Raw genomic sequence first — 13,142 nt, 5'->3', positions numbered from 1 at the left:
TTTCAGTTGGGAGGTTTATGCAGTCAGAGACTCCTGGGAGAGAAGGGGTTACCGTGTTTGTTTTCGTGTGTCTTACCTTGAATAAACAGCCCTGTGCTTCTCTGCGAATCTGAGCCGAGTCTGTAGCCCCTCCACGTACTCTGGGCTTGCTCCCTTTTTCCTGCCGCTGCTGTGATCTCAGCCGCGCCGCCGCCTCTTCTAGCACGCAACGGTACGGCAGAATGGGATCGCACTCTTGCTAAAGATGTGCTAATTGCAGTAAATGTTTCCCAGCGTGCCTGTGCCGCTGGGCCTGGACGCTGCTTATCGGTGTATTAGCCTCCCAGAGGACATGTGGTGGTATCTCGGTGTCAGTGATCAGTTCCCCCCCCGCCCGCCCTGTGGGAAACGGGTCATTCCTCCGGCTTGTTTGTGTTGGCAGCTGGGGGGGAAGGCGACAGAAGAAAACCGCACTTCCCTTTTCTGCTGACAAACATCCAGCTTGCTGAGGGTGTAAATCTGAATGGGTTTTCAGATTGGGGGGGGGGGCTTTTTTCCAGACTCGGTTTGTGTTTGACTGTTTGATTTGCCTTAGTGCCCCATTCCAGATGAGTTCTCAGGGGCTGGGAGATCAAGCAGGAGGCCAAGAGCAGCCGGTGCACAGATTGGGAAGAAACCTATGCGCCTGTTTTTTTTTTTTTTTTTTCGGATATAAAGAGAGTGCTTTTAAGAAGTTCAGAAGGTTGTTGCAATTGAAGGCCTCCAGGGTAGAACATCTTCGTTTGGGTTTATTTTTCAGTTGGGGTTTACTCTGTCACTCAGGCTGTGAATTAGTTTTCACTCGGCCCATGAACCTTTGGCTGGTCTGCTCCATGGATGAACACTTTGAAGGAGCATCGTTAACCCCTGAATCCTCTGCTCTTTGGGCGTGGCGGCTGTTGGAATGGTGGTTTCCGGCCCCCGCAGAATGTTACCACCGACGTGGCTATTAGCAGTTATAGCTCTGCTGATTCGAGCCTCTATCCTGGACAGAGCTGCCCATGCTCGTTTTCTCTCTAGCTTCAGGTCAGACATCGTTTCATCCGTTTTCAGGAATTAGGAGGATTAAGAAAGTAGCAGGAGTTTCCATTTTTCATGCTTTGAGAAACTTTATAAATTGTTTGCTCTTGTGCGTCTGCTTGTTCTTCCTCCAGAAATCATCGATGATCTGGCGCACTTGGTGGACAAAACAGACGGCAGGATCCGCAACGAATCCCGCAGGGTCAAGCTGGTGGAAACCAAGGCATCTTCCTGTGGTGAGTTTCTCCCTCACACCTCCAGATGGTTTCCCGGCTTCCCGACCCTTTCGGAGAGCGAGATGCTTATTGGCAAGATGGCCGAGTCCAAACATGGCGGAGTCTTGGTAGAGTTTCTAGAATTCTCTGAGCAGTGAAGATCATGCCTTTTTTGGCAATGAAAATACGAGTGTCCAGTGTGGTGTGACTCACATTTGTAATTTAAGCTGTTTCCCTTAAAAATGCATTTGTTTTGTCGAACAGATATATGAACCAGCGAAGAGGGTATTGGGTAAACAAGCTCAGTCATGCACATGATCCCTCGGCTTCTGTTGGGGGTTAAAGGAGGTCAGAATCTCTCCAGCTGCCACTAGAGGCCGTGGTTGTTGCCCACTCCTGGCTGCCAAGGTCCCTACTGCAGCTGCAGGTGTGCAGAAGTGCATGAATGCCGTGTGATTAACCAGGAGGTCTCATGCAGGGGCTGCCAAAGTGAGGCCGCAGTTAAAACCGAGCGCCATGCCCAGGCATGAGGATCGTTTTCGTTTGAAGCGGTACTGGGATTTCCTTTCGGCCCCAGTGGGAAAAGGCAAGAGTGGCGGAGATAAACCAGGGACCCCATATTCCCTACCCCCTCCTCCCTTATTTGCCCGGTAAACCCAAGAGCCACGTCGCCAAGGAAATGGCCGCCTTTTTGGGGCCCTGGTAACAGGGTGACCCGTGACCGGGGCCGGTCGGCTCTGGTGAAACAACAAGATGAAGGTCAGCTTATCGGAGAGGCGACGCTGTTTCTTGGTCGCCATGACGCCCGGCGGTGCTTTATTTGAGGATCCCAGACTCCGAGTCTCTGCCATATTGTTTTGCCCGTAGAGGTTTCCCTCTTATGCCAGCGCTTAACTACATTAATGTATTCCATGGGCTGGGGGGGCGAGGTGAAGGGGATGAATGATGAATGAAAACTCCCCCCGCTCTTATTTGCGCCCACCCTACCTCTGTTTTCACTCCCCCAATCCCTCTTCCCCTCTGTCACTTTGACACTTGTCTTTGTGTCTGACGGACTGACAGAGAAGGAATTGAAAATGGAACATGCCACAGATCTATCAAAGGGGCCCCATCTTTTTTTGGGTACGTGTTTGTGGTTCCCCGACCCCGGCTGTGTTTATGTTCGAAGCCCCCGTTGCTCCCGATGCAGTGCCTTCTGTTATGTCTCGCCCGACGGACTCGTACGTGGGAACGGCGCCATTCTGCTGTCGAGGGCCATGTTTGACATACTCCGCCGTAACCATGTCATCGCGGCGAGCCGCTTCTGAGCGCCTGACCGTGATTCTGGGCGTCCTTCGTGTCACGGTTCATGAAATCAGATGACGGAGATGACAGAGAGTGACTTCTCTTTCTGAATGTTTTGCCAAAAGCAGCACGAGATGTAAAGGTTATTTTTTTCGCCAACGGTCAAAGGTCCCAGACTGAAGCTTTACCACAGTATCATGTTGGAATGCTGTTTTCCTTCACTTCCCAGATACTTATCTCTCATTATTACGTTTACAAGCTGAAGGGACGATCTGTTAGCGATTGAAATCTGATACAGACAGCCAAACTTATTAGCCACTATTGTATGTCTTTGTCATCTTTTGAAGGTGAGCGGAGTCTTTGAAGAGGTTTAGGGGGGGCTTGATTTTTTCTTTTATTTTCTCTCAATGTGACAAGCAGTGCTCACTGCGGTGTCTTATTCCCACGGCATGCTGGATGGCAGCCTCTTAGAGATGCGGCTTGCTCTGCGTTTTCAGGATGGGTGAGACGTGCCAGGCTCCTGTCCCTCTGTCCCAGCAGGAGAGACTCGCACAGTTGTGTCCCAACAGGAGAGACTCTCACAGTTGTGTCGCAACAGGAGAGACTCTCACAGTTGTGTCGCAACAGGAGAGACTCTCACAGTTGTGTCGCAACAGGAGAGACTCTCACAGTTGTGCCGCAACAGGAGAGACTCTCACAGTTGTGCCGCAACAGGAGAGACTCTCACAGTTGTGCCGCAACAGGAGAGACTCGCACAGTTGTGCCGCAACAGGAGAGACTCGCACAGTTGTGCCGCAACAGGAGAGACTCGCACAGTTGTGCCGCAACAGGAGAGACTCGCACAGTTGTGCCGCAACAGGAGAGACTCGCACAGTTGTGCCGCAACAGGAGAGACTCGCACAGTTGTGCCGCAACAGGAGAGACTCGCACAGTTGTGCCGCAACAGGAGAGACTCGCACAGTTGTGCCGCAACAGGAGAGACTCGCACAGTTGTGCCCCAACAGGAGAGACTCGCACAGTTGTGCCCCAACAGGAGAGTCTCTCAGAGTAATTTGCGATATTCCCTCTAATCCTAGATGGAAATTTTGTTAATGAAGTAAAGGCTGTGGGTCGAAATACCTCTGTGTGCTTTGGGTGGCTCGAGGGAGTTTGAAGTTGTAGGGTTTCTCCAAGACACATGAGAAGAGCCTTTGTATTGCTGGTTAATAAGCCAGGGATTGAGTACCCCGACTGTAGGGGAACCGAAAGCCAGGGACTGGTGAGAAGGAGGTGGTGGGGGCCTGGGATGGGAAGGAGGAAACGCAGGGGGTTTGTGTCAGACTTTCCGGGTATTATACAGGAGGCGAGGAATGGGGTTGTTGGGGGAAACTCCCCGATTGGTCCATAGAGGGAGAAAATGTGTAAGCTGAGCCCTCCAGTGTGCTCTCCTCCGATCTTGACTTAATTAAGGAACTCGAGCTTTTGTTTCTGAGATCCCTGTTACGTGCAGAGCTCCCAAACCCAAGAGTGTTTGAGTCGGGCAGCGGTTGGGGAAGGGGTGTTTGGGGGGGGTTGAGGTTGCCTGGGCTGGAAAGTGTCTACTGCCTTTGTCTTTTGTTGCCCAACTGAAGGCAAGAATGAGTGCAGGCTGGGCCTCACCAGGGGTCAGTGCGCCTGTGGAGGAAGGAGCCCCCCCCCAGCTCTGGGCTCTGAACGCTGTTCTGTGAATACCCTCATCAGAATCGAATCGCGTGACTCTGGTGGACAGGCATGATGGACCGTCCCACCTGACTGAAGAAGATCACATCTAAACTGTAACCAGAGGTCGTTTTTCTGCCCCCCCCCCCCCCCCCCCCCAAATAATGAAAAGGACCCCAAATGGATCGGAACTTGGTATCTCAAATTCTGCTGCTGCTGCTTCAGCCAGATACCTAGATCTGCTACTGTTAAGAACTCGGACTCCCACAGAAACACTGTCATGAAAAATTAACATTAATTTGTTATGCATACTTGAACTACATCCGCTGGTGGGTCTGAGTGTGACATCCGACTAAGGGGGGGGGATTGCAAAAAAACATGGAGTTTAAAGTAAAAGCAGGTGCTTTAAACTCGGCGGCGAAATACAGGCTTAGGTCAACCAGTTTTAATAGTGCCAAGTTTGCCCCAAACCAAAATTTGAGTTGGTCTTTAAAAAGTTAAATGCAGTCCCTTTCATGCAGTGACTCCCCCAGCTGGAGAGAGGAGGGCAGATTAGGCCTGGGGGCCCCAATCCTTCCAGCCGCCTAGGGACTTGGGACGGGTGGCGCGAGTTTCCCAGGGTTTAATCGCCTCATCGAGCTGCCCGGGGCAGCCCCTCTGTGCCGCTAATCTACTTAGCCTGCAGCGAGCCGCTCCTGCACCTCGCCGTCCTGAAGCCGACTTGCATCTCAAGTAGGCGTGCATTGTCTGGGGCCCTCAAACATACCCATGTTCCCCCCCGGGTGGGGGGGGGGAGGTAAACGAGCCTGGCATGAGACCCCCCCGGTTTATTCTAGCAGGGGTCCTAATCTCGGCAACCTGCCATGGGGCTGTGAGCGAAGACGTCAGTGTTTCATATTCTTAGTCTGAGAGTTACTGCTCTCATGCTCTGTCCCTATGGTCCCCCATCCGCAATTAATATGGTTTTAATTTCGGTACTTTATCTCATGTCCTCCCAGGACACACTTAGTCCTGTCCTTAAGAGGATGCGCAGTTAATGGGGGAGGAGGGTTTGCCGGTGCATATGCACACACCATGATAACCAGCATCCTGCTCTCACACACTTCCCGCCTTTCTGTGTGTTATGATCCTCACCCCTTTAATCAGAGCCATTTTTATCCACATTTAATTCTATGCTAATTACACACATCCGTGAATTTGGGAGGCTGTTTTGTGAGACCCTATTGTGTGTGTATGTGTGTGTCTGTGTGTGTGCGCTTTAAGAGGATTACAGTTGGTAAAATGACGGGTAATCATGTTAACACAAGGCTCGACCCCCCGCTGCCGAGGTCATCTGTATCTTTTGTGCCGCACTGGGGTGCTGCATCCAGGCAAGGGGATTCCCATGTGGAGACCCACCTCCCCTCCCCTCCCAGCCTATTCTGCCCCCCTCATCTGATTTGATTTGTGGGGCTGAGGTGGTGGCTCGCAGTGGGGGTGTCTGCTCCCTGCCACTGAACGCCGCTTGGGTGGTCACTTTGAACGACCTCTAATCTGATTGGCCGGCGAACATGACCATTGTCATCCGCCCACAGAATCGGGGTCAGAAGTAGCTTACTTAGTTACTTAGCTGGATGGTGACAGTTTTTCAAAAAAAAATTCCAGAGTAAAGATGTAGGGGGAGGAGGAGGAGGGGTGGGTGGGGGTGGCATGACGGGGAGAGACCCCTTAATGCTGCTGTCAAGTCCAAAAACTAAAGTCCACCCCTGGTTTTATAAGGACTCTACCAAAGCTATGTTAATTTGAGAGACTACACTAGTGTGTGTTTTTCTCTGTGTCTATAGTTTCCTTATGAGGATTATTCTTTAGAAGGCTTTCTGTCCTCGCCTGGCTCGCGTGTTTGGGATAGAAGAGCTAGCGGAAGGCCCTGGTCCCCATCTCTCGCTCTTTGGCCTCGCCTAACTCGCTGTATCTGGCTGCAAGCCTCTTGCAGCCGACGTCAATTCACCCATTTTTGTGACTTCATGGACTTTGGCTCTGGTTCCCCTTGTCCGACCGAAGCTTCATCCAGTTGCACAAGAGGCTTCCTTGAAATTTTGTTTGGTACTGTCAGGACGTGCCCACTGCCCCCTCCCCTCTGCTGCTAAGACGGGTTCTCTGGGGGCGCTGTGGCATGATGAAGCAATGTTACGGGTGGCGGAGTGCTCCACCAGGGAACCGCGGCTAAGAGAGCCATTCTTGCCATCCTCCTCAGAGCCTCTTGCATCCATGGCACAGTGTCATCCGGATCCCAGCTCCACTCTCCCGGGCCCCTCAGAGGCCCCATCGCCAGGCCCAAGGAAGGAGCCCTAAGTATGAGAGAAATGTAAACCAAACGTGAACTAGAGGATAGCCAGCCTCGCTGGAAGCAGCAGTGGGCCGCTTGAGTAAGCAGGGACCATTGCGAGTGGCTGACAGCCTTCAGATTTGCGGTGATTCAGATGTTTGAAACCCATGCTGATGTCTTCCAGAGAATGGGGGGAAAATGGGGGTTAGACTAGTGAGGCTGTCGTGTGTCCGCTCCAGAAGGGGGACGCGGAACTCACCCCCCATGGGTCTTCAGGAGAAAAAGCTCAGAAGGCTTTTGACGACTTTCAACAACGGATCTTTCGTTGGAATCGTGGACCAAATAACGACCATCTAAACTGGAAAGTCTAATGCACTTCTATGTCAATATATGTGCATATTAATGCACAACGGTTTTGTTCTGAGGATTACTGGGATGTGATTTGGGTACGGTCCAGGTGAACCTGGACCATTTTATTCGGCTTGGAAGAGGATCTGCAGTTGGGAAATCAACCATAAAACTGAACATCTCAGTAAAGCTCGGCTTGTACCCCTAAGTGAGGTACTTAACCTTAACATATTTAAAAGAAAAAGTCTACAAAAGTTATGCTGATTGGGAAGCTGAGCCATGTGAGTGACTTTGGGTAAAAGCATCTGCAGATGTTTTGGACTCAATGTCCATTGGTATTCTGATGGTCATGCACGCTCATAACCTGTTCACCAGGAAGCCCAGCCACCAAACAATAGTGCAGTAATAGTCACTATACTTTGTCACGTAGCTTTCAGTCGTGCTGTGAACTGACCTCTGAGGTCATTGTTTTCCAAGAAAAAAAAAAGAGTTTTGCAAATCAAGTGATCAGCAGTATGGACCTGCAAAAGAACATGTTGTCATTGTGGTTGAAATGATATCACCATGCAGAGGATGTTGGATGTTTTGAGAGAGAATTTGAGGGCAACCATGCTGGGGACACATTTTTTTTTCTCCTGAGAATGTCGCACTGGAGCAGGCTTTTCAAGTTATTGCGACCCCTTGTAAGGTGCCTCCGCTTTGTATTCCTCTCTAGTCCGGCTTTCCTTGCTTCTCATCCTTAAATGCAGGTTACGGCCATCAAATGGAGGCCTTCTTTGGGATCCTCGCCTCCTCAGCAGTGCTCATCCTTGCCCTAACAGGGTTCACCTGAGCCGATCTGCACTTTGCGTCCACCCGAGATCTCGCAGAAACAAGCTGGTCGAAAATGATCAGAACGGTCATGGTGAAAACATCCAGCTGCCTTTGTGTTGCTCTGTTCCAACCTCCCCGGGTGATGAGATGAGGGAGAATCAGAGCTGTCCGGTAAATACTGGTGAGCCGTAAAACACAGGTCCGACCTCCACCCTGACGGTCTTAATGAGGGGCTGCCTGGTCACGTCCCTCTCAGTGTGCGTGTGGCCGTCTGCCTCCTCCTTGAGAAGCCCATCGCAACTATCAAGGCTTTTTGCTTTTACGGCTGGGAATACTGGAGGAATAGCAGAGTAATACCTGTGGGCATCCCATAATCCCAGTGCTCACTCCTTTTACCATTATGCATGCTGGGAACTCCACATTTATGCAAAGATGGGGCAATTACCCACCACCCTGACGACTAGGCAGGGAAATCTTAGAGACGGCCTTGCTTTATTATTAATACGGCACATCTGTTATAACACGGTTCTCCCAAATGGCCAGTGGCCTTTAGCATTTTGGTTTGGATGAAAAAAAGGTCATTATAGTAAGAATAATGGGAGACTGAGATTTTGACAATATTGTAATATACACCTTTTTTATTTCCAGCATACAAAGAAACATGTTCGTGGAAGAGGAATACTTGATCATGTTGGAATGATGACATCATTTTGTTTTTTTTATTCCCATTGGCTAGGCTAACCATGTGGTAATCTCGCCTTCAATGCCATTATAAACTCAGTTGGCTGCGATGCATGTAGCTGCGTTTTTTTTCTATCAGCGTCGTCCTCTTACGAACTCTTGTGAACATAGAAGATAGTTTGCGAGATACGATGCCGAGAAGCTTCCAGAACGCGCTCTTAACCCTCATGTACTAAAAGGGGCCCGTCACCCCAAGCTTTGAGACGGCATTGTTGCGGTTGATGGTCAGGACGCATCGAAATTCACAGCGTTTGCACCACCAACTGCCCCTGCACCGAAAGTTAAACGAACGCAGCTACCCTCAGCTGCGTGGGAAACGGAGCTCGGCAGAAGTCGTCCCGGCAATGGGGGTGTTGCGTAACTGCGGTCTGGCCAAATCCAGCTGCGCTCCCATAACCCCCCACCCCCCGTCTGTTTGGTCTTGTCTCCTCTCAGGAATGCTGGTGGTCATCATCCTGCTCCTGATCGCCATTGTGGTGGTAGCGGTATGGCCCACCAGCTAACGGGAACTGACCCCAGCGCTCAACGGCAGCACGGAAGGTCTCCACACGCGAGCGTCACTGTCACTGCGACGGGAGGATGGGGAAGCAGATCCCCCTGCGCACACACACACACACACCATCTTATCCCCGTAATATGCTTCTCGTCCTGTTTTCTTGAATTTTCTTTTCCCATTTTCAATGTGAATGTGAGGCAGCGTTTTCAGAAAGGCTGGATAAAAAGCAGATTCGGATCGTTCCGGAGCGGAAAGCGGGAATGAGCTGCTGACCTCCCACGTTTCCAAGAACTGTTTATCTCCAAGACACGACTGCACTCTGCATCAGCGTCGCAATTAATGCACCAGGGGGGTCTTGTTGGGCTGCTTACAATTTAGTAGCCCAACCCCAACCAACGACTTAGGGCCCCTGGTGCAAATTACTTGTCAGTAATAATAATTTGTGATTTAGCAATATTCATTAATATTTACTCTCGATGCCTGTATGTAGTCTCTCCTAGAATGTCATGCTTATAAAATCAATAGAAGCAAAGCAAATAACGATTATGTGTTGCTAATATACCCGTTTCCTTCGTGTTAAATTATCTTAACTGTAATTTGTAATAAATGACACCGACTGTAAGCTGCTCTGCATAGGGCAATATGAAAACGTCGTAAATTTAAATAAAGGCAAAAAAAATGTTTTTGCAGATTGACTTTTGAGTGTAATGATTAACTTCAGACGCCGCTGAAAGTTTGCCGTTCTTGTCTATAAATGCCGCGCTTCGTTACGTTAGTGTGTTCCGTCTGAGCTGAAGATGTCATGCAAACCTTAGGCGATGTGCTACATTCTGCACCCGTCCTTTTTTAGTTACTGCCGCTGGGAACTTCGGTGCTGTGCTTTGCTGCGTTGCTTAGCTCCCGGAAGGAAGCCGATAATCAGCGAAACTCCTTAGAAAGCATCCTGCTCCAGACACAGGTGCGGAAAGGCGTCGCACTACAGCGTTTGCCGAAGTATATTTCCGATGAAATGTCGATTTAGCTCCACTAGGTCGGTGCTTCGCTGGTTATTCTTTCCTTCTGGGTTTAATTCACAGTAACCATTAAACGGCCAGACATGGGTTGAAAAAAATGACAGAATCCACAATGTTTCATGTCATTAAATATATTCATATATAATAACGATAATATATTAGTATGCATCGTAAAACGACATTGCAAACCCGCAATGGGCACAGCTACACAACATTTACATTTACAATTCATAGTATGAACAGAAGCTGAAAAAAATCAGCTCAAGATTTAATGCAGGAAAACATTGTTTTTTTTGCGGGGGGGGGGTACATTCTGGGACTACTTGGACGCATTAAGTTTTAGAGTTCATTTATATATGAGGTGCCAGACATGAATACAATTAAATGTGATATTGTGTATTATGCTGCCGGACAATAAAATGTATTTAAATATATGCATATGCAATATATATATACATTCGTTTTTGTGAGAAGATACCAGTACGATGCAGTTTATTATGGACTATACAATTAATACAAGAAGAATTATAAAACGTAACATTTTCAGACCTTCCCCGGTGCCCTGTCCCTGGAAACGTGCCTCAGCTTTATTTTTCTGGCCGTCCGTGAGACTGGGTATCTGCCATTATCCTACATCTGTCTTGAGGCCTACTGTCACATCATGGAAGAAGCCCTGTATATGGGAGTCACCACTGGCGAATCGGCTCCTTTGTCACGTGAGAGAAGGGTAGCCCTGACTCGTGAGATCTGTATGGGTATTTGACCGTATGCGGTCTATATTTTCGTATATAAGCTGCGTGTGTATATACATATAGGTCTATGTAAAAGACCGGTTCATTTAACTTGGTTCGTTTTATCTCTAGGTGTAACTGTGGTAGTTATACGTGGAAGTTGCTTTGGTTCTGGTCTCAATAAGCGTAAGTTCCTTTGTGTGCATGCCTGCGATCTCACAAGACTCTCTTCACTTCCGAAAGATGGATTTTTACCGTAATTTTGATGGAATCGCATTTTCTATTTTGTCTCTTTGTCATTGGTCTGCTTTTAATTTGCGGGGTTAGTCTTATGTCGTTATAATCTATCTACCCATGTACATATAATTCTAACTATACAGATAAATATCAAACTTTCAATGGATCCTTATTATTTTGGGTTTTTGCCTGTTTTAGGAGAGTATAAATACAGAAAATCCTAATTGTTAAAGCAGCGAAGCAAAACTGTCATGTTTAATACAAATATTTATTTTTTTCTGTTGATAGATTTTTAATGTCAGTTTTCAAAAATGCTGCACTTCTGTTCAAAATGTACACATGCATTTCCCCAGCTGGGCGCCTTTTGCAGTAAAGGGGCTTTCTCCGTTTGCTTCGTCACTGGTTTCGTTGCTGCTTCAGGCGAATGTGCATTTTTTCCCTTCTTTTGCGATGGAATCTTTCAGTCCGTCTCAGATTTGGCTGCCAGACCAAAAGTGTCTTCAGAGTTAGGGAAACATCGGAAATTTTCATTTTCTTTTCAGAATAGCCTACGGCTTTTGTTGTTTCTGCCGCCGGGACTCTGAAGGCGGCACGCCAGACAAGCCAGTACAGTTTTACAGAGGCAAGACCAAATAGAAAAAAATAAGTGTGGAAAGCAGTTTGATGTGAAGTATTCACCTTATTTTTTCTTCGTCTCAGCAAATACAGTTAAAACAATCCGCTTCGGGCAATAATAGTACATCTTTCGATTATTATGCTGCTATTTGAATTACTCCTTAGTTTGATTTACATATAACATGGTTTGACATATCTGAATTTGGGTCAGAATGTCCTTTTTCACGTGAAGTATTTGTATGTATGCTCTCTGAGCTTGCACGCTACATGTCCCTTAAAAAGTTGTGAAACTCAGCACTGACACCCACGTGCACCACAGCCCCCGCCATCCTGCCCACAACAGACACGTGCGGTGGGGGCTGGGAGTGCCTTAACACCTGCCCCCTTTTCCTGTACGATTGAAGGTGCTGTCCCAAGTGCCCTTTTTAGACAACCGACGATCACATTCCACCAACCCCCCCTCCCAAATCGCGAAAAGTAACCCACAGTGAGAAGGTGACGGACGACACTCTGAAGTAAATAAAAACCACCTTACAAGCCGATGTGGAAAGACAAAGCAAAATAAATGCTGCGCTATAAGAAGCGCCTGTGATATCCAGAGATCATCGGGTGGAATCATCTTATTATTGTAGTTGTTTTATGTGTGTTTGTGGGTGGCACTCCCCGCAAACTAACGAGTTAAAGTAATGCAATAAATACGAAACAACAGCACCAGTACAGGGTGAGTACGAGAGAACGAGACTCCCCAGAAACAACTTTTCATGCTATTCTAAACCGACGAGAGAGCGTTAGAAGACCGTACGGACATAAATTGCCGAATAGGGAGAATACGAATGTACTTTCCCCCCTGCAGGCAATGAAAATAATGTAATTCTAACTAAAGCGTCATCTGTCCTAAAGAAACACACTCAAAACAATCTTAAATTATTTTTTTAAACCTTTTTTCTACATTTACGTTCTCATCCTCCTTTTCCCCCCACATACACCAGGGCTAGCGATCGATTTACCCAGAACATGCAGCTTCTTAGCAGTTTTTAAAACAACACAGAGGGAATTGTCATATATGAGGTATTGTCCACGTGAATAAGAATTTTCACAAGAATAAAAAAAAGAACGCATTAAACTTTTTACTGGTTCTGCGTGCCGTCCAACAACACCGCCCACGTGTCGAACGCTATATTACGTTAGAAGTTCGCGCCATACCGAAAGATGCTTTACTTTACATCTAAAGTGTTAATGTTTCCCTTGATGCTCACAGTTTCTCTTTGCCTGCGATGCAGCCTCACACCCACAGGAATGGCCTCCTAGATAAGAGCAGCATCAGCATCCGCTTGCATCCTCCTCCCACCACAGCGGCCGCTGTATGATATTCAGCACGTGGACTAAGGATATGTGACTGAACAGGAATCCGATACAGGTTTTGTTTTTTTGTTTTTTTTTGCTATTGTACCTAAGCATTACGTTTGGTGAAGATGGACTGAACATTTTGCGGACCTACCATGGATAAAAATGCAAAAATGACTTTATGCACTGAAGTATTTAGGTGCAAACTTGGCAAATCACAAAAACAAAAATTGCTTGAGGGAAAAATAGAAAACTGCAATGTGAGTTCCTTCACAAAAGTTCCTA

General features: G+C 47.8%; 1 protein-coding gene across 3 annotated transcripts in view; it reads left to right on the top strand.

Annotated features, from left to right (window-relative positions):
* Positions 1 to 13,142, top strand: part of stx8 (syntaxin 8) — a 49,853-nt gene that overhangs the window by 19,034 nt on the left and 17,677 nt on the right. For 2 of the 3 annotated variants that reach the window (XR_007398032.1, XM_049013916.1), the window contains exon 7: positions 1,173 to 1,274. Coding sequence is in view for 2 of the 3 variants with exons in the window: in XM_049013916.1 (XP_048869873.1) it covers positions 1,173 to 1,274 (102 nt within the window). In the remaining variant the exon portion in view is untranslated. Of the gene's footprint in view, positions 1 to 1,172; positions 1,275 to 8,856; positions 9,607 to 13,142 lie in introns of those variants that run through there. The other variant, XM_049013915.1, reaches the window with a different exon arrangement.

This window comes from Brienomyrus brachyistius, chromosome 5, assembly GCF_023856365.1.
Source record: "Brienomyrus brachyistius isolate T26 chromosome 5, BBRACH_0.4, whole genome shotgun sequence".
NCBI classification, from domain to species: domain Eukaryota; kingdom Metazoa; phylum Chordata; class Actinopteri; order Osteoglossiformes; family Mormyridae; genus Brienomyrus; species Brienomyrus brachyistius.
Note: the sequence above shows the minus strand (reverse complement) of the source record. Positions and strands in the feature narration are given on the sequence as shown.